The 21090-nt window shown below is 42.0% G+C and overlaps 1 protein-coding gene across 1 annotated transcript in view; it reads left to right on the forward strand.

Annotated features, from left to right (window-relative positions):
- The window catches only part of LOC126176266 (UDP-glycosyltransferase UGT5-like), an 80362-nt gene that overhangs the window by 16755 nt on the left and 42517 nt on the right, over positions 1-21090 (forward strand). Inside the window, exons 3-5 of the mRNA XM_049923414.1 lie at positions 9981-10440; positions 14458-14680; positions 14773-14992. Of these exons, the coding sequence (XP_049779371.1) occupies positions 9981-10440; positions 14458-14680; positions 14773-14992 (903 nt within the window). The remainder of the gene's footprint in view (positions 1-9980; positions 10441-14457; positions 14681-14772; positions 14993-21090) is intronic.

A 21090-nucleotide genomic window follows, 5' to 3' on the forward strand; every position in this document is an offset into this window, starting at 1 on the left:
GCTAGATGGCGCTGCCATAGGTCAAACGTATATCAACTGCGTATTTTTAAAATAGGAACCCCCATTTTTATTACATATTCGTGTAGTACGTAAAGAAATATGAATGTTTTAGTTGGATCACTTTTTTCGCTTTGCGATAGATGGTGCTGTAATAGTCACAAACATATGGCTCACAACTTTAGACGAACAGTTGGTAACAGGTAAGTTTTTTAAATTAAAATACAGAATATACGTACGTTTTAACATTTTATTTCGATTGTTCCAATGTGATACATGTACCTTTGTGAACTTATCATTTCTGAGAACGCATGCTATTACAGCTTGATTACCTTTAAATACCACATTAATGGAATAATGCTCAAAATGATGTCCGTCAACCTCAGTGCATTTGGCAATACGTGTAACGACAGTCCTCTCAACAGCGAGTAGTTCGCCTTCCGTAATGTTCGCACATGCATTGACAATGCGCTGACACATGTTGTCAGGCGTTGTCGGTGGATCACGATAGCAAATATCCTTCAACTTTCCCCAGAGAAAGAAATCCGGGGACGTCAGGTCTGGTGAACGTGCGGGCCATGGTATGGTGCTTCGACGACCAATCCACCTGTCATGAAATACGCTAATCAATACCGCATCAAACGCACGCGAGCTATGTGCCGGACATCCATCATGTTGGAGGTACATCGCCATTCTGTCATGCATTGAATCATCTTGTAGTAACATCGGTAGAACATTACGTAGGAAATCAGCAAACATTGCACCATTTAGATTGGCATCGATAAAATGGAGGCCAATTATCATTCCTCCCATAATGCCGCACCATACATTAACCCGCCAAGGTCGCTGATGTTCCACTTGTCGCAGCCATCGTGGATTTTCCGTTGCCCAATAGTACATATTATGCCGGTTTAAGTTACCGCTATTGGTGAATGATGCTTCGTCGCTAAATAGAACGCGCGCAAAAAATCTATCATCGTCCCGTAATTTCTCTTGTGCCCAGTGGCAGAACGTACACGACGTTCAAAGTGTTCGCCATGCAATTCCTGGTGCATAGAAATATGGTACGGGTGCAATCGATGTTGATGTAGCGTTTTCAACACCGACGTTGTTGAGATTCCCGATTCTCGCGCTATTTGTCTGCTACTGATGTGCGGATTAGCCGCGACAGCAGCTAAAACACCGACTTGGGCATCATCATTGCTTGATGTTTCACATGTGGCTGAACACTTCCTGTTTCCTTAAATAACGTAACTTAGATGATGTCGTCCAGGATACCGAGCAGCATACATAGCACATGTCCGTTGGGCATGTTGATCACAATAGCCATACATCAACACGATATCGACCTTTACCGCAATTGGTAAACGGTCCATTTTAACACGGGTAATGTATCACGAAGCAAATACCGTCCATACTTGCGGAATGTTACGTGATACCACGTACTCATACGTCTGTACCATCTATCACAATGCGAAAAAAGTGGTCCAACTAAAACATTCATATTTCTTTACGTACTACACGAATACGTAATAAAAAATGGGGGTTCCTATTTAAAAAAAAACACACACACATTTGACATCCGTTTGATCTATGGCAGCGCCATCTAGCGGGCCAGCCATAGCGCCATATGATTTCCCCCTTCAAGCTAGACGAGTTTCGTTCCTTGTAGTTTTTTCGTTTGACGCTTATTTCGTGAGGTATTTGGCCCGGTCACTATCAATGGGCCACCCTGTATATAACATTCCTTACGAGTGTGGCTAAACTTGGGCGGGCTAGTCTATACGGATTGATGCCGATCGCTATGTGGAGCATCAGCATCACCTTAAATACAGGTATTTGGGTAAATCAGCGGTGGATTTTTTTTCCTTTACCGACATTTCATTCTCATCGACCTATATGGACGGGGGATGGGCTGTCAGCGGATACAAGACGCCACTCTTCTCCTATATGAGACTACAAATTCTGAAACATATAAAATTGGACGCGGTGGTTGACGAAACGAATGTTTGACTTAATAAAAAGCATACATTCAGTTGTATAGTTAAAAATATAAAAGGCGGATTTGTTGATTAATTAAGCGATTGACACAGATGAAATGACAAATGAATGTGCCACAGAAGATAAAAGACAGAGGGACAATTGCATAAATTAAAAAGAAATTAAAATCCCGTGCGTTGACTGATTAAGACAGAGACGTAGGTGAGTGAAGTGATGCGCGACATAGACTGCCAGGAAGAGTAGCAGCTGAGATGGTGCTTATTCGTTTTACCGAACATCGAAGATAAATAAATTCTATTGACAGAAGCAAAACAAAGTTTTTAATACACAAAGTGAAATCAGTAAATCCATATACCCTAGCCAAGTTAACTCATTCATTAAGATGAGACAGTGGCTCTTAATTCTATCAGTGTATCATTGACGTAAACTACCGAAAATATATTCGTCAATGAGTTAAATAAAAGGTTAACAACGCCACCAATTACTTTCTTGGCTTACTACTAAACTAACAGCGCCACCTATTAGTTCTTTGGTGTACTACGCCTGGATGATTAAACATCCGAACTACTAAGGTGAGAAGATGATTTTAATTAAACCTTTAAATTAGGATGTCTTTTTTTCCGTGTTCCCATTTTGATGAAATGAACCCCATATGTTGCCCCAAGCTACACTCACGTTACCTGTGAAAACCCCTTAAAAATTCGTCTAGTACTTTTGGAGATTAGCGTTTTGAAACCTATAGATATGACGGTTTTAGGAAAAACTTTAAATCACGATATATTTTTCCCGTGATCCGATTTGGATGAAATAAAGCCTATACGTTGCTAGAGCTATGGTCAACTTACCGGTGAAAACCCCATAAAAATTTGTGTAGTATGTTTATAGCTTAGCGTATTCAAACAGACAAAAAGGCAGGTACGACAGTTTTAGGTAAAACTTTAAATCGCCATACCTTTCTTTTCCACGGTCACATTTTTATTAAACAAAGCCTTTGCATTGCCGCAAGCTACCCTCAAGTTACTAGGGTTTACACAAGTAACCTGAAACCCCATAAGAATTCATCTAGTAGTACTGGTGTTTAGCATGTTCAAATAGACAGACACGATGGTGTTAGATAAAGCTTTAATCTACGATATCTTTTTATTTCCGTGATGCGATTTAAATGAAATAAAGCCTATACACTTTCCGAAGCTAAGATCAAGTTACCAGTGAAAACCTAATGGAAATTCGCGTAGAGGTTTTGGAGATTAGCGTGTTCAAACTGACGAAAGTCTTACAGTTTTATTATTAGGATAGAGCACAAACTTCTGGAGTACCCTGCATTCGAACGGCATCAACTTGCTACTACGGTTATTTCGTAAGCCACAGCAATAAATTGTCACATCAGTGTTCACTGTAAGTACTTCACAGCACTCCAAGATGCAGGCAGTACTCTTTCGTTGAAGAATTTAGGACTTTTCAGAATTTTCGCAGTGATGGTACACAAGTGAGGCCACATTGTGCCGAAGCTCAGACAATACTCTAAACTCATGACTGTTTTATATCTTTTACTATTTGCAAATATATCTGAAAGTTAAATCTATCTACCATACGGTAATGAAATTATTCTTTTGCTAAAGGGTATCATGGCATTCAAATGATTCCACAGCTAATTATCAGTTCGTCCTGTAAGAACACAACAGGAAAAAAAATAGTAGACCCTTTTAGAGGTTTCCAATTTACTCAAGATTTATTCTTCCAGCAATACATATGGAGCACATGAAATAAGTGCATTTACAGATCAATACCAAAGCTTTTCTGACGTACCAAGTATCAACCTATGCAGAAACACGCATATTAGTGTGTGGTGTAGCTCCATGGGCGGCAATGCAGGCACTGATACCGGCTTATAGTCGATTGCTCAGATGGCGGATACTGTCTTGGGATACGTTATGCCACGCCAGCTCGACCTTTTGACGTAGTTCTGTCAGAGTTGTTGGCTGAAGAGTCGCACGAGTCGCTTCTCGTCCCATCGTATCCCACACATGCTCGGTTGGAGACAATTCCAGAGATCGTGCCGGCCAAGGAAGCTTTGCACATCCTGTAGAGCACGTTGAGTTTCACGAGCATTATCCTTTTGGAACAACATATCATCTTCCCGTTGGAAGAACGACAGAACAACGGATGTAACAAAATCCTGCACGTACTGAGTGCTGGTTAACGTCTACTCCAGAAAGACCAAAGGTGAACGAGAGTTGTAGCTCATCGCGTACGGCGAGGCAGCGTGCCTTGGACGAATGCACTCTACGAGACAGCGCTCACCAGGTCCACGTCGTACGCGCAAACGACCATCACTTGCATTCAGGCAGAATCTGCTTTCATCGCAGAAGACCACAACGCACTATTCCAACTTTCAACGTCACCAGTCAAGCCGATCAAGTCGATGCTGTGGCGTTTGTGGAAGACGGCTAGAGGTGAGCATGCTCGCAGTACCAATGCTAATAACCAGTCCGCAACATTTAGAGGTTGTCACGTCTGGGGTCATAAGCCATCTTATCTGAGTTGTGGCAACAGTAGGACTTGCCATTGTTGCTCTTACGATCCTGGTGGGCGCCTGTGCTGCGTGGACGTCCTGAAACTCGTCTACAGGTGTGAGAATGTTGACGTGACCACTGGTACTAGCGTCATTGCACGATCAATGCAGTACGTCCAAACTGTGTGGCAATTCTCAGAAAGGACCATCCCGCCACTCGGAAGGTCACAATTTGACGCCTTTCAAACTCGCTTGGTTGGCTGTAGGAAACAAGAGTGAGTCCCCGCGGCATGGTTGCCCGCTTGCTTCACACGTTTGCACCACAGTGAGCCTTCTGATTTTTTTTCTTTATTGTATTTCAAATCCCTTTCGGGGAAAAAAATACGGTGTACAGAGATATAAAAAAAGGGGGGAACATTATGTAGTCTTCTGGTTGTGAGCATTGCCTATTAAAGGGCAGACACAGATGGCGATCTGGTAACTATGCCACTACGCTATCTGTTTGCGGACGACAATGAAACCATTATCCGTGCATCTGCTGTCCTCCCAGGTGGCATATGCCGTCATCGGATCAAAATCGATGCCCTCTTTGCAGGTGTACTATTCTTTTCTGGCAATGTAGAATGTATACATCTGATGATGAACAAAATGTTCGAACCCGATAATGGCGAGAAACAATGAAACTTTTTAAAAACATATCGTCAGCTCACTTATTGTTCAAGAAATGGCTCTAAGCATATGGACTTTACAGCTGAGGTCATCAGCCCCCTAAACTTAGAGCTACTGAAACCTAACTAACCTAAGGACATCACACACATCCACGCCTGAGGCAGGATTCGAGCCTGCGACCGTAGCAGCCGCGTGGTTCCGGACTGAAGCGCCTAGAACCGCTCGGCCACCGCGGCCGGATCGCTTATTGTGCCACCACGGCTACCTCATAACAGGTTTTATTCTAAGCAGGAAATTTATCAAAGAAATTCGTGTTACGTTGACAGACACAAACAGAATCTTGGTTTACCTACCTATAGATCCCATAATACCAACACAATCAGTGCCCGTGTTTAAGTTATCCGTGGCCAGTTCCCGGGCTTAGACTGTGGCCTAATTGGCCGAGGGCAGCTACCGCATACCCACTATGTGAAGCGTGATTCCGAGATACGCACGTCTAATGGAACTTACGGTGCCAGTCCTGTGCACTCAGTAAAAACACTGGCGGCATTGTGATGACTATCCTCCTCCTGTAGCAGACATACCTAAATTTTCAGTTAGTAATCGTGCTTACTTAGTACAGCAGGAATTCATATCATTGCTGTTACGCAGATTTGCATAAAAGGGAAGTGCCGACCAGTTCGACACAGTTCACTTGATTGTCTCCATGTGGTGCTTCCACAGACCGTACAGCGTGATTCAGATCCACACCGCAGGTCAGTTTTCAGTGCAGCACCGGTGTTTATGACGTTGTATTATTACCCTATTTGATTTCAGCGTCGTAACATCTGATTCTTCGCTTCCTGATGGTATCATGACCATTTTGTCCATGTAAGTAATGTACATCTTGAGATCACAATAAATAAGTTTTCACTGTTTTTTCAGAGGCAGCTGTAAGTCATGCTTGTTTCTGGGTTCTAGTCATCAGCATTTCGTGCAAGCATCAGTCAACCTTACTTTTCCGATTATTCACAAGATAAGTGTTTATAACACCTAGGAGAAAGAGGGAAACGAACAAATGGTCCAGAAGAGAAATTGCAGACTGTAATAAAACTAAAAAAGCAGATGTGTGCTTCCCTCTATATATGCAAATGGATGACGCGTTAAAGGATTTCTTTGAGACATTATCAAACATGTTGCGCCAACAGGGACGCTATAAAGTGTACTGATGCCTTTATCCAAAAGATCGTGTCAAATGCATAATGATATTTATCTATGTGGCTGCGACGTAGCAACAACGTACCCTGGTCTCACTTCAAGTCTTCTTAATAATACGAAACATGTCATGATGCAGTGAGCTACACTATCTAATCAAAAGTATATGCGCACCCGTTAATGGATATTTAAATGCTATATGTATCTGCCCATCGCGTTTGTGACGGCTTCAACTCTACTGGGGTCACTTTCAATGAGGTGTCGGAATGTCTGTGGAGGACTACTAGACCATTCGTTCTCAACACCCGAAACCAGAGAACGCTCGTGTCTGAAGCGAAGTCAGCTTTCTAACTCATTCCGCATCGGGATTCTGGGCAGGCCAGTCGTTTATGGAATGTTAATGTCCGCAAACCATGACATCGCAGACTTTGCTTTATTAGAGGGAGCACTGCCATGTTGACAGGAACTGTCATGGTCTCCGAAATGTTCCTCCACTGTATGCAGTACATAAGGCTGTAAATGAGCTCATAGCCCTCCGCATTTGTGGTATTCGTAAGCGCAATGATCCAAATCACATGCCGTTACACCGCCTCCTCCGTTCACTACACATTACGGCAGGTAGCGTTCTCGAGGCATTTCCCAAACAAAAACCCTTCCATCGAACTGTTACAGGGTAAAGCGTCATTCGTCACTTAAAATCATTTTTTTGCAGTAATCAATTGTCCACTGACGTCGCTTTTTTTTCATCAAGCGTCGCTTAGCACTGACGACAGGAATGTGTGGTTTATAGGGAGATGCGCGATCACCCTAACCTATTGTTTTTGACTATTATTGTCAGTCAGTGTGCTAGCCTGACTTCTGCTATCACTTTGAAATTCACAAGTGATTTCTTCCGCTAATTTCATGCGACTTTTCCGTTTCACTACAACATTCTTCAATGCTCGGTAGTTCCCGTCTGTCAGCACACGAGGCCTGCCTGTTCTTGGTTTTCTGTAGTCATTCCTTCGCGTATCCACTTGACAGTCACATCGCCAACTATCGATCTTGGTATCTTTAGCAGGGGTGAAACGTCCCTGATGGATCTGTTACTCAGATTAAATCCATTGACTGGTGCGTGGTCCAAGTCACTGTGCAACCCTGGACGACCCCTTCTGCTGTCACTACTACTCAGCTGACTACATAGTACTCCCCGTTTGGTTTTATACTATCGTGATCACCATTCGTGACATCTAGCGGTCAATCCCTCACCACATACAGGTGTCCGGGTATTTCTGATCAGGTAGGGTAGATTCGGTATCAGTATGAAGCACGCATCGAACCGCACACCTTTATACTCCAGTAATTAAATGTTCTTCACCTGTGTACTAACATATGTAACAACCATGATTATTTCTTTATTCAATTTAATTGATTTCGCGTTTTGAGCTGTGGGAAACCACTATATCGTATCTTGTCCTAGTTAAAAAACATTGATTATGTATGCCAATTAAAGAATTCAAAAGGCGAAAAACGACGCAATCACCTTTCTGTTGAAGGCATACATACACACTATAGATATACATGGTGGTCCTTTGATAGTGACCGGGCCAAATATCTCACGAAATAAGCATCAAACGAAAAAACTACAAAGAACGAAACTTGTCTAGCTTGAAGGGGGAAACCAGATGGCGCTATGGTTGGCCCGCTAGATGGCGCAGCCATAGATCAAACGGATATCAACTGTGTTTTTTAAATAGGAGCCCCCATTTTTATTAGATATTCGTGTAGTACGTAAAGAAATATGAATGTTTTAGTTGGGTCACTTTTTTCGCTTTGTGATAGATGGCGTTTTCATTTCGTGTTCTGCACAGGAGTATATCCCAACGTTCTCTTTACTTAACGTTAGTTTCCCAGTAAATGCCCAGAAACAACAGTTAAATTATAGCAATACAACTGTCTGGAATAGTATGCAATTTGATCAGGCAGTTTCGGGATGGTTAGATTCTTCTGCATGTCGAACGATACGATGTATACGCCAGGGATTTCCTCTTTTAGAAGTTTGTAAAATCCTTTAGCTTGCAGTTCGTGCAACGTCAAATCTGTCTGTAGTTTCTTTAACACTTGCGCATCATTCTCATGCTTTATTTTCTCTGTTAGTTGCAGGCAAGGAGAACAAACATCTGTGGATGGGGCTTTGATACTGATATTAAAATTCGTGACAAAAACTATCCGGAACAATGATTGTGTTACTTTTAGATAATCAGAAACCGATTTCTGGTACATTTCGCACATTTAGCAATACTTAGATTAGCTTCCAAATAAGTACAAAGACTTCTTGACCTACAGTAATGTGATTCACTTCCTTTAAACTGTTTGATGAGAGTTTTTACATACGCAATTCTAGTGCTGTAAACAGCCGTCTTTCTATAACCTCCATGAGTTTCAACGGGTATAAGGCATCCTTCTTTCTTTAAAAGTTTGAAAATGCTTTCAACTTGATGTTTTATCATGCCAGGCACTCATAAAAATGTATTTCTGCAAACCTGTATTCTGCTTCCTGCCATGTTCTCAATGGAATATTCAAATGTTTAGCCTTTCTCACTCCGATCTCCACCACTTGGTCGGTGTCTAACTGAACAATTTGATGAGCAGTATTTCATTACGAAAGCATCCTGACTCTGTTTTACTGATACAGCATAAAATGCTCCGTGAAATTGCTTGATGTCCACCATTTTCAGGAGACTGCAGTTCTTCTTTCCTCTATGACCACAACTTGGAACTAATGGTAATTTCTTCAGTTCATACCTATAGCACAACAACGACATTAGATACTATTAAAAGCTCATGTTGTAACTAGGCCGTTATAACAGTTGCTTCTGAAGGAAATAAGTTTTTATTTACTAACCTAACTTTCTTCTCTTTTTCATGTTTCCATTCCTCTCGTCTGATGACTTTCGTCCTGCTTTCACCAGGTGGCGTTTCTTCTATACTTTTTTCCATGTTACAAAGCGATGTTAAGAACAGCCACTGTTAACTCCCAGTTCCCATAAACACCCGCGCCAGTCACGTGACGAAATCGAATCCTATGATTGCTGCGTGTGAAGGTGGTTTATTTTGTTTCCAATGTAGTAAGGAGTTGGAAGTTTTTGTAACGTAGGTTGATTTTATACAGGAGACTTAACACTGTTCGGACCGATTTTTAAACAAATTACACTGTCATCAGATTCCCCATTCGTATTCTTAACTACAAGAATCAGCCATAACCCCGATTTAAAAAAAAAATGGAGTTTGCCATGTTTGTAGCTAGGCTATTCACACACACACACACACACACACACACACACACACACACACACACATATATATATATATATATATATATATATATATATATATATATATATTCCTAGAGAAGATTATTGTTCTATGAATACGTTACAGATGGTTCTAGCTAATCGGAACATTAAAATTTTATTTGTGTCGGTTTTAACCATGTGTGGAGATGATGTTGATCCTTTTCATTATTTGTGGATCAAGGCATTATTTCTTTTTATGTACTATGTGGAAACTGATTCTTCGATGAACATGTCCCCTTACGATGTCATGAAAATTATGTTTTGCCTTACAGATTGGAGCAGAAGTATGATGTGTTCATTATAGAGAAATTCGGCTTCACTTGCTATTATGGCCTAGCGCACAAATTGGGATCTCCACCGTTAATTGGATACACTTCTCTTGGAGCTACGTCACTTATTCGGAAGACCTTCGGCAGTCCAATTAATCCTTCTTATATTCCTGACTACAATCTTGGATACACGGACCACATGACCTTCTGGCAAAGATTGTACAACGCTTACATTTTATTGCGGTCGCTGGACATTGGACAGAGAGTTTTGTATGCAAGAGAGGAAGAGGAACTCAGGAAGTATTCTGGTCCGAACCCACCTACCCTGAGGGAAATAGATCACAATTTCAGCCTCATGTTGGTCAACAATCACTTCAGCGTGAGCTATCCTGTGCCGAACACGCCAAATATCGTCGAATTAACTGGACTCCACATCCAGAAGGAGAGGAAGCCGCTGCCAAAGGTATTTAAAGTTGTGATATAGAAACTGTGAGCTGTTGCTTTCCGGAATCAGCTGTTAATGCTGGGAACAGTTCAGAGTCGCACAATAATGTCCTTAAGAAATTTTAAAGGTTTATTGAGGAAATATTTAATATTTATTCTCCTTTTCCCATTTGCTTCAGAATTACGAAAATTGCTTCTTCTTAAAATGATAACAATCTTACAGTGTTAAAGTCTGATGCATATTTTCTATTAGCTTCACTTTGATCTCAAAAGAAAGCAGTCAATGTGAGCGCGTATAATAGCCAAAAATTCGATTCTTTTTGTGAGCGAGGGGAGCTTGAGGGGGGGGGGGGGGGTTGCTTCACATCTACCTCTATACATACACTCAGCAAATACTCAGATACCAATCCAATAAATGCCTGGTCAAGGTCCATTATTCCTTTTGATGGCTTTCCATCTCTTTAACTTTGCACACTTGCCATACGCAATGTCCTCTAAAATCCATATAGTTATAAAGGACGTTTATCAAAGGACGATAAACTGAGGAAAACCGTTTTTATATAGAAAAAAGAGATATCTATGAATTATTGATGATGCATTTAAATTATTTTATTGTAAACAGTCATTACTGGCCACGAAATGCCGAAATATCGTCTTCACATGGTTGCATGCGTGACGTCATCGTCAAGAGGCTGTTCTACATTTATGAAGAACCAGTACTTACCGTTGTCGATGATGTTTGTGTGTCATGTTACGCTAATATTAAAGAGATTTCTAAGTGATAAGGTCTGGAACTGACAATCGATACAATTGGCACGACATACACTCTCCCATGCATTGTGCAATGGCTCACGGAGTATACAGGGTGAGTCGCGTAAGACATAACACCCCCATTATTCCGTTGGCGATTGCAGGTGTCGACAAGCGGTGGTCGGCGAATCATAACCGACTATGGGGCACATACTTTGGTACGTGCACAATAACCACAACGTTTATATTGACCGAGATAATGAGGCAATACATGTTTTTTAAATGGGACGCTATACTTTCTTTATCATCATTCGAACGCTCTGGAAAAGACGCGTACAGTGATGTAACGCATGTTGCTATTGTGATTCAAACTTCGCTTAAAAGACGCTGGTAAATATTGTACGATTGAAGGTCGAGGCGGTCGGAAGCGGCTGCAGACTGTAAACACGCCTCGCGCGACCCGCAGGCCGAGTTGCCGTGCTCTATGCAGCATACACGGCCTACGCTACGTAGGTAAATCCTCATCCGCCCTCTTTTAAGCAAAATTTGAATCACAATAGCAACATCCGTTACATCACTATACGCGTCTTTTCCAGAGCGTTCGAATGATGGTAAAAAAAGTATAGAGTCCCATTTAAAAAACATGTACTTCCCTTATTATCTAGGTCAATATACACGTTGTGATTATTGTGCATGTATTTATTTTTTATTTATTTATTTATTGTTCCGTGGGACCAAATTAAGGAGAAGTCTCCATGGTCATGGAACGAGTCAGTACATGAAATTATAACACGATATTAGAAACAGATAAAATGAAATATAAAAAAACATATTCAGGTGACAAATTTTAAGTTTAAATGAAGACGATCAACAATATAACACTGGAATTTGCTTAATTTTTTAGCTCTTCCAGGAGCTCTTCGACAGAATAGAAGGAGTGAGCCATGAGGAAACTCTTCAGTTTAGACTTAAAAGAGTTTGGGCTACTGCTAAGATTTTTGAGTTCTTGTGGTAGCTTATTGAAAATGGATGCAGCAGAATACAGCACTCCTTTCTGCACAAGAGTCAAGGAAGTGCATTCTACATGCAGATTTGATTTCTGCCTAGTATTAACTGAGTGAAAGCTGCTAACTCTTGGGAATAGGCTAATATTGCTAACAACAAACGGCATTAAAGAAAATATATACTGTGAGGGCAATGTCAGAATTCCCAGATTCTTGAATAGGGGTCGACAAGAGGTTCTCGAACTTACACCACATATAGCTCGAACAGCCCGTTGTTGAGCCAAAAATACCCTTTTTGAATCAGAAGAATTACCCCAAAAAATAATACCATACGACATAAGCGTATGAAAATATGCGAAGTAGACTACTTTTCGTGTTGAAGTGTCACTTATTTCAGATACTGTTCTAATGGTAAATAAAGCAGCATTTAGCTTCTGAACAAGATCCTGGACATGGGCTTTCCACAACAGCTTACTATCTATCCGAACGCCTAGGAATTTGAACTGTTCCGTCTCGCTTATAATATGCCCATTCTGTCTGATCAAAATATCGGTTCTTGTTGAATTGTGAGTTAGAAACTGTAAAAACTGAGTCTTACTGTGATTTAGCATCAAATTGTTTTCCAAAAACCACGAACTTATTTCATGAACTACATTATTTGTTACTGTTTCAATATTACACACAAGATCCTTCACTATCGAGCTGGTGTCATCAGCAAACAGAAATATTTTTGAATCACCTGTAATACTAGAAGGCATATCATTTATATAAATAAGAAACAGCAGTGGCCCCAGCACCGACCCTTGGGGAACGCCCCACTTAACAGTGCCCATTGGGACTGAACATCACTACCACTCTCAATATTGCGGAGAATTACCCTCTGCTTTCTGTTCTTAAAGTAAGAGGCGAACCAATTGTAAGCTACTCCCCTTACTCCATAATGGTCCAACTTCTGCAGTAATATTTTGTGGTCAACACAGTCAAAAGCCTTCGTCAAATCAAAGAAAACACCTAGCGTTCGCAACCTTTTATTTAATCCGTCCAAAACCTCACAGAGACCGTCCAAAACCTCACATGTACCAACGTATGTGCCCCATAGTCCGCTATGATGCGCCGAAAAACGAATGCCGATACGTGCAATCGCCTCCGGAATAAAGGGGTGTTACGTCTTATGCGACTCACTCTGTATACTCCGCGAGCCATTGCATGTGCATGGGAGAGGGTATGTCGTGCCAATAGTATCGATTTCCTTTCCTCCTCCTTTAATGATCCCTACAGAAAAAAATACGATACTGACAGAACAATGATCGCAGAGACTACTTTGGCTACAGATTCTCTAAATGTAGCCAACAAGAGAACTATGTCGCCTTTTTTCCAATGTTTCCCGTTTAGTTCACCTAGTATTTCTGTTTCAATCAGCTATATCGACGTGTTAGCAGCACGTCTCTAAAATGGTTCCATATCTGTTGACATACATGAGGACTCCATATAGTGAAACAGCACTAGCGGCCTGTATAGGTTTGCGGATAAATTGCATTTTCTCAGGGCCCTTTCAACAAATCTAAATTCTTAGTTCACCTTCTTTAACAGTGATATGGCTCGATCGCCTCAATTCACATCGCTTGTTATTATTAACCCTAGAGATGTATTACTACGTGATGTTCTCAAGATGGTCATCATTAATCTTCTAATCAGATACCTTCGGGTTCTTTCTCTCTGTTAAAGAGAAAGAACTTGCACGTGTATTCCATTCGTCTTCATTTGAAAAGAGCTGACATTCGTATCATAAAGCGGCATTTTTGATCAAATCTCTCTGAAATTTCTAGCAATCATCCAACGACGAAATAATACTGAATATGACAGGTCCATTAAAAAAAATTATAGTGTTCCTGTAACTTTTTGCTACATCGTTCATGTACGTTCGTGTGTAACTTAAAAATCAGAGTTTGGGTCCGTACCAATCCTCGAAGTAGATCATCGTTCAAACTTGTTATTGCAGCAGCAATGTTGTTAGGACAAACTATGGGTGTAATTAGTGAAAGTTATTATGATTCTGATGACATGGAAGATACTGCTCTTTCACTGTTCAATACGTTAAGGATAACGCATCTGTGAAGAGTTGATGGTATTGCATTAGTATCATTTACTGTATTAATTAAACGGCTAGTGCAACTGAAATAAACAGCAATGTTTTGCTAGAGATGTTTTCCCCATGTAGTGTAGCTTTATGACTTTTAAGTATTAAAAATTAGAGGCAGATATGAAGCATACCTGTGTGTCAGGATGTGGGAGATTTCCTGGACGGCGCGAGGGACGGCGTGGTTTACTTCAGCCTAGGCTCCAATGTGCGGAGCACCGCCATGCCTCCAGAGAGAGTCCGCGCCTTCCTGGACGCATTCGCTGGAATCCCGCAGCGCGTGCTCTGGAAATGGGAAGCTGATCGACTGCCCGGTCGGCCCGGCAACGTGATGACCGCCAAGTGGCTGCCGCAGCAGGACGTGCTGGGTGAGTGTGCGGACGCCCTCCACTGTAACGTTCTGCGAGACTGTCGGGCGTAGCGACTACTGCGGATAAGTGACGTCATTGCGCTGTTGCAGCTCATCCGAACGTACGTCTCTTCATCACTCAGGGAGGACTACAGAGTTGGAACGAGGCAGCTTATTTCTCTGTGCCCGTCATTGGGATTCCTTTCCTAGGAGACCAGATTTACAATGTCGAAAAGATGGTCGGCTTAGGCGTTGGACGAAGGCTGGATTTAGAAGACGTCACGAAAGACAGTGTGATGGAAGCCATACAGACAGTTCTCGAAGACAAGAGGTGAGGGAACTGGTTTTTTAGTTCTCCAGTAGCTGGAGTATGGGAAACATTGTTCATATTTCTAATGACAAGATTACCCACATATCATTTTTACTATAGCAAAATACAGGAGAAGTTAGCCTCAAGACTTTCATATAGCTAGAACTGCAAAGGCACACGGCTATTCTAATTTCGTGTAAGCCATAAGACAGTTGAAGAGGTTGTTTGTCAGTGAAAATTGTTGCACTTTTTAATAGAATATTAATAACAATCGTCTACACCTAGATCCCCATCTAACTTCGTAAGTGTGGCAGAGGATACTTTGTGTTCTTCTCTTTTCTGTTCCGGTCTCGAATAGTTCGCATGAAGAGCGATTACCGGCTAGACTCCGTGTAGACTTGAATCTCCTTAATTTTATTTTCATGGTCTTTTCGCGAGATATGCTCAGGAGGAAGCAATATATTTGTTGACTCTTCTAGTAATGTACGCTCTCGGAACTTTAGCAATAAACGATTCCATGACGCAGAACGACTCTTTTCCAGCGTCTTGGTCGATCGTCTCTGTGACGCTACTGCGCTTATTAAATCAGCCAGTAATGAAAGTGGTCTCTTTTCTTTGATCTTCTCTATTTCCTATTTCGGTCCTATCTGGTACGGATCCCATACTAAAGAGCGGTATACGCGTATTGATGGAACCAGCGTTTCGTAAGCTAGTTCCCTTTGTTGACGGACGATTGTTTATGTTGAGGGTCAGTTGCCACTCCCAGCACCAAGCGTCGATCCTCTACAGGTCTTCCTTGCATTCCGCTACAGTTTACTACCGTCGCGACTTCCCTGTATACAACAGTACACTCTGCGAATAACCTCACGGAACTTGCGACGTTATCTACAACAATGCCCTGGGGCAGGCTCGAAGTTACTTTTAGATCTGAAGACTTCTGTCCATTGAGAATGACGATGACGTGCTGTGTACCGTTTGCTTGGAACTCTTCAGTCGAACCACACATTTGGTCTGATAATCTGCAGGTTCGTATTTTGTTCACTAGGCAGCAGCGCGGGGACTGTATCTAATGCCTTCCGGAACACGATATCTACCTGGGTGCCTGTATCTACTGCTTTCTGGATCCCGTGAGCGAACAGAGCGAGCTGGATTTCACAAGATCGTTTTTTGCGGGACACATGTTTGTTCCTATAGAGGAGAGTTTCGGCCTCCAGAAATGTTATAATACGAGAGCACAGAACATTTCCAAAAATCTACAATCGACCCTCGTCAGAGATATGCGACTATAGTTTTATGACCTGGGATTTTTCTCCAATCATCAGGAACACTTCGCTCCTTCAAAGACCTGCGCTACACCTGCTATGGGAGGGATAAGTTTTTTCATACATTATGTGTATACTATTGGTTCAGTGGCCTTGCATCTATTGAGCGATTCCAGTTGTTTTCTATCCCATGGTCACCTATTTCGCTATCAGCCATTTTGTCATTTGTACTCTTGACACTGTGGATCTCCTTATACCGAATACCCTAACGATTTCCGAAATGGAATGTCCCATGCATCTAGCTCAAACTACCAGTCCACATGTAAATCCTGTTAATTCCAGTTGTGAAGCTGTAATCACGACAGAACAGAAACGTGAATACAAAGGACTGCTCCGCCAATGCACTGGCTTTTATACCCTTTATACGCGATACTATCGCCATCTGCACATTTGTATATTGTTATCCCATGACTTTTGTCACCTCATTGTAAGTAAATGCAGTCGACACAGTGGCGAAGTTAAAATTATGAAGTTGTGAGATGTGGCGGCTGACTTGCAAGCCAGAGGCTAAATTTTACACCTTCTTAAAGCTAGAAACTACTACCGACTCACTCACCACTGACTGCAGACCGAAGTACTCCCATGAAGGCCACACCAGAAAAATCCCCATGAACATAAGGGCTGTCTGTTTCAATGCTTGGGAACGCATACCACTTTAGTCGTGTTACAACTTCTTGCGAACTTGCGTTAAAGTGATCATACTTTAAATACCAAGGATTTTCTTCATACTACACATATTGGAATGAGCGTCTCCCAGGGTCTGGTCTTTTGGGTCCTTACAAAATATTCTCATAGCTATGATAAACATCAACCAAATCACGACATATTACCATTATGCACTATTGTTAAAAATGGGGAGTGTAAGTAGATATTTTTATACACATACATCTTGTGTATCAAATCAGAACGTATTTTACTGCTCGTTTGCAAGATACTATTTTCTGCTATATATCATTCGCCATTTAAATTACTACTCTCTCAATTGCAGCTCCGTTTCACTGACACTGATTAATGTTTAACAGAGAAATAACTTACATATCTAAACACAAACAATTTTACGAAAGGAATCAAGGGTAGAGTATTCCTGATTCATATCATAATACTTATAAGTGTGGAGTACTTTTATTTCCGGTTAATTTCATTGAATGTTTTTATCGAAATGCCAGTATTCTTGATGTGCATGCAATATGGGCTTTCTGCGTCATTTTGTATTCACTATATAGGTCAGCTACTGTTTGACGTAATTTTTATGATTGTGGCACCTTTGGTTTGCCTGTATCATAGTTTAAAGTGTATTGGTAATCATTGCACATAAATTTAAAAGTATAAGCTAGTTTTAACGCAGTGTCGTGCAATGTTGCACAGAAACCGTGAGATCGAGATGCACAACGTGATATCATTATTTATTACGTAGCTTCATAGCACTAAACTTTAGTATTTTTTTGTGAAATATTTGGGAGTAATATTCTGTCGCTAGAAGAAGACATCTCCACAGCCGGCCACATGATTGTCGCGGATGCGGTCATCAGCACCCTTCCTGTAACTTCACAGCCGTTACTTCCAATTTATAATAACATATTAATAATAATAATTAATAATCACGCTTCCAGGACCCAACCCACACAAAGTTTAGTTTGGATCCTCACATAGACCAGTATTTATACTTCACAATTACATTTTTATGTTTTGTTATTAACAAAGTTTTCGTGACGTATTTGTCACGTTATTAAGATAAGCGGCAGTGGCAAATGCTTCACAGATACTGTTGCCCCACGAATAAGTACGGGCGTGTATTTGGGGAATTCTTGTAAATTTCGCGCAGCTATGACTGGAAGGTAGTAGTTAAGAAATCGCTTGTCACATCGGATGGCTGGCGCGAAAAATGTTGGTATTTCTCAAACGAGTCTGCGAGGCATGTGTACGAGGCAGCTCGCAGGCGAGAAGACACGGCCCCGGCACGTACTGGATACAAATGTAGTCCGGGCAGCACAGGGCACTGACGTGCTGTAAAGAACCTGTACGTTGCAGTTACAAAAGCGCCTAGTGACCTGTGCGAAGGAGCCGAAGCGGAATGAGGAAAGCTGATGTAATCATTAAAGAGCACTCCACTTGTCTCCTACAGAGGATCTGCGTCAGCCGCTAATGCTTGCTCTATAAAAATAAAATTAGAAGAATACACTTAACCACAGTGTTTTAGTTTGTAAGAGTAAAGAACAGAGTCTACAGATATGAAAAACTTTTTTCATACCTCATTGCTGTCTCTCACTTCTTGGAGCTCTGGCGATCAGACCATGTACAAACAGAAAATCTGGCTTTAGAGCTGTTGAGCGTATATTTTAGCAGGTATAGTAGTCACCTTTCATTCTCTGAAGTGTAAATTAAATGACGCGAACTCAAATGATGCTGCAAAATGATACCGACGATCTTCCAGGAAGAAACTGAGAACAGCAACTCATATCCAGAAACGTCATCCAGTGATGGTACAGAGCATCGAAGTTATAAGCTTCAGCTACTAGGCCACTTCTTCGGTAGCAAACGTGACTTTGTTCGCTGAAGGGCCGTAGGCGAAACATACCATAGTGTTGCTTGTTATTCAGTGATCGCCATTGATTGCCGCGATCGCCACTGGAGAAGATGCAGCCAGCTGCTGCATAGACAGACCTGATACCTTGGTGGATGACGGTTTCGGACACAGGTTTCCCTGTGCAGTTTATTTTTGTCTTGGAATCCATAATTCCCCAGTGTTTTTCAGTATACAGGAGAAAAGTAAACTGTAGATCGAAACCCGTGCCTGGAACCGTCAGTCATCGAGGCAACAGAGCATCGCATTCGTAGGACACAAGACCTGTCTAAGCAACTAACTCCATCTTACACACTGGCGATAGCGGCAATCAGTCACGATCGCAGAGTAACAGACCATATTGTGACACGTTTGCCGGCCGGAGTGGCCGTGCGGTTCTAGGCGCTACAGTCTGGAACCGAGCCACCGCTACGGTCGCAGGCTCGAATCCTGCCTCGGGCATGGATGTGTGTCATGTCCTTAGGTTAGTTAGGTTTAATTAGTTATTTCTAGGCGACTGATGACCTCAGAAGTTAAGTCGCACAGTGCTCAGAGCCATTTGAACCATTTGTGACACGTTTCACCTATAGTCCATCAGCGAAGAGAGTCACGTTTGTTGCCTAAGGGATGGTCTAGTGATAGGCGCCAGTGCGGCTTTCGGAAAATGTTAGAGCGTCGAGGGCCACGTATGTTTTTGTTAATGTTTATGGCGGTGGTACCAACTGAGATATTTAAGTAAGTAGGTTCTATTAAATGAAACAGCGTAGTTTCTATAACTGCATTAGATAGCTCTTGAGAAGGAAATTGCAGTGATATAGCGTTTGTTCATGTTGACATTGCAATCTGTCGTAAGAAAAAGAAATGTCCTAGAATTTGAAAGCACGGTGGCCTGAAACGGCATTTGCTGTGCAGACACAGCCAACCAAGCGTCTCGGACCAGGATGCATAGTTGTACACCGTAAGCTAGGCCTGCGATCCAGAAAGAAGCTTCATTTCCCGTTGAACCAACTTACCTAGACCCAGTTTCACTTACGAATGTTATATGGAAATACGACATAGGCTAGAATCTAACGTATCAAAAATAGCGTAGGAAAACTATTTCAAATGTGTGCGAATTCTTTAGCGTCGTTGTCAGAACAGTTTCTACGTGTTCTCCGTCAGTTGCAGTCCTCCTTCTTGTCTTGTTCTTGACATTCAAGCACCCTGTCCGCTCTAGCATCTTCATAATTCGTGTAGCAGCCTGGCGTGTCGGACGCTGGCGATCCGCATAGATAGCCCTATACCGCTGTACTGTTTTTACGGCATTTCTTTTACATTCACCATATTAAAGCAGTATATACAATATCTCCTCACTGGTGTTCACGTTTGCACCGAACGATAGCTGAAGCCGAAATGAGCGTCCTACAGTGCAGACAAGTAAACAGGTAAATGTGTTGACATTCTGACACAGCGTAGTATGCGCGCTCTGCTCGACGGCATTTGCCCGAGAATGCCGGTACTGCTACCGTGCTCTCAAATTATAGGACATTTCTCGAATTTTTTTACCACGCGTTTCAACGTCAACATCAGCAAACACTGTATCACTTTAATTGTCTTCTCAAGAGCTATCGAATGCAATTACATAAAGTACACGATTCCATTTTTAAAAAGTACTTGCTTCAGTATATCTGTTGCTACCAGCGCCAAAACATCAACCAAACAAAAACATACACACCTCTCGACGATCTAACATTTTCTGAAGAAAGCGTTTCGGTATGTGTAACCGTTCACGAAATAAGAGGGTTGTTACGTCTTACGTGATTCACCCACTCTTGATGGTCGGCATGCGAATGAACATCGCATTTGAAGACAAAATGTATCTTGCAGAACCTAGCCACAGAAATAGCTTTAATAGAAATGCGATTTGAAAAACGAGGCTCTGGAATGCTCTAACCGTGTGCAATGTGACTAAAAGGGTGCCGGTCGCGGTTGTCTAGCTGTTCTAGGCGCTCAGTCCGGAACCGCGCGACTGCTACGGTCGCAGGTTCGAATCCTGCCTTGGGCATGGCTGTGTGTGATGTCCTTAGGTTAGTTAGGTTTAAGTATTTCTAAGTTCTAGGGGACTGATGACCACAGATGTTAAGTCCCATAGTGCTCAGAGCCATTTGAACTAAAAGGGGCCCGCATCTCGTGGTCGTGCGGTAGCGTTCTCGCTTCCCACGCCCGGGTTCCCGGGTTCGATTCCCGGCGGGGTCAGG

The sequence above is a fragment of the Schistocerca cancellata genome, chromosome 3, assembly GCF_023864275.1.
Source record: "Schistocerca cancellata isolate TAMUIC-IGC-003103 chromosome 3, iqSchCanc2.1, whole genome shotgun sequence".
Lineage (NCBI taxonomy): Eukaryota > Metazoa > Arthropoda > Insecta > Orthoptera > Acrididae > Schistocerca > Schistocerca cancellata.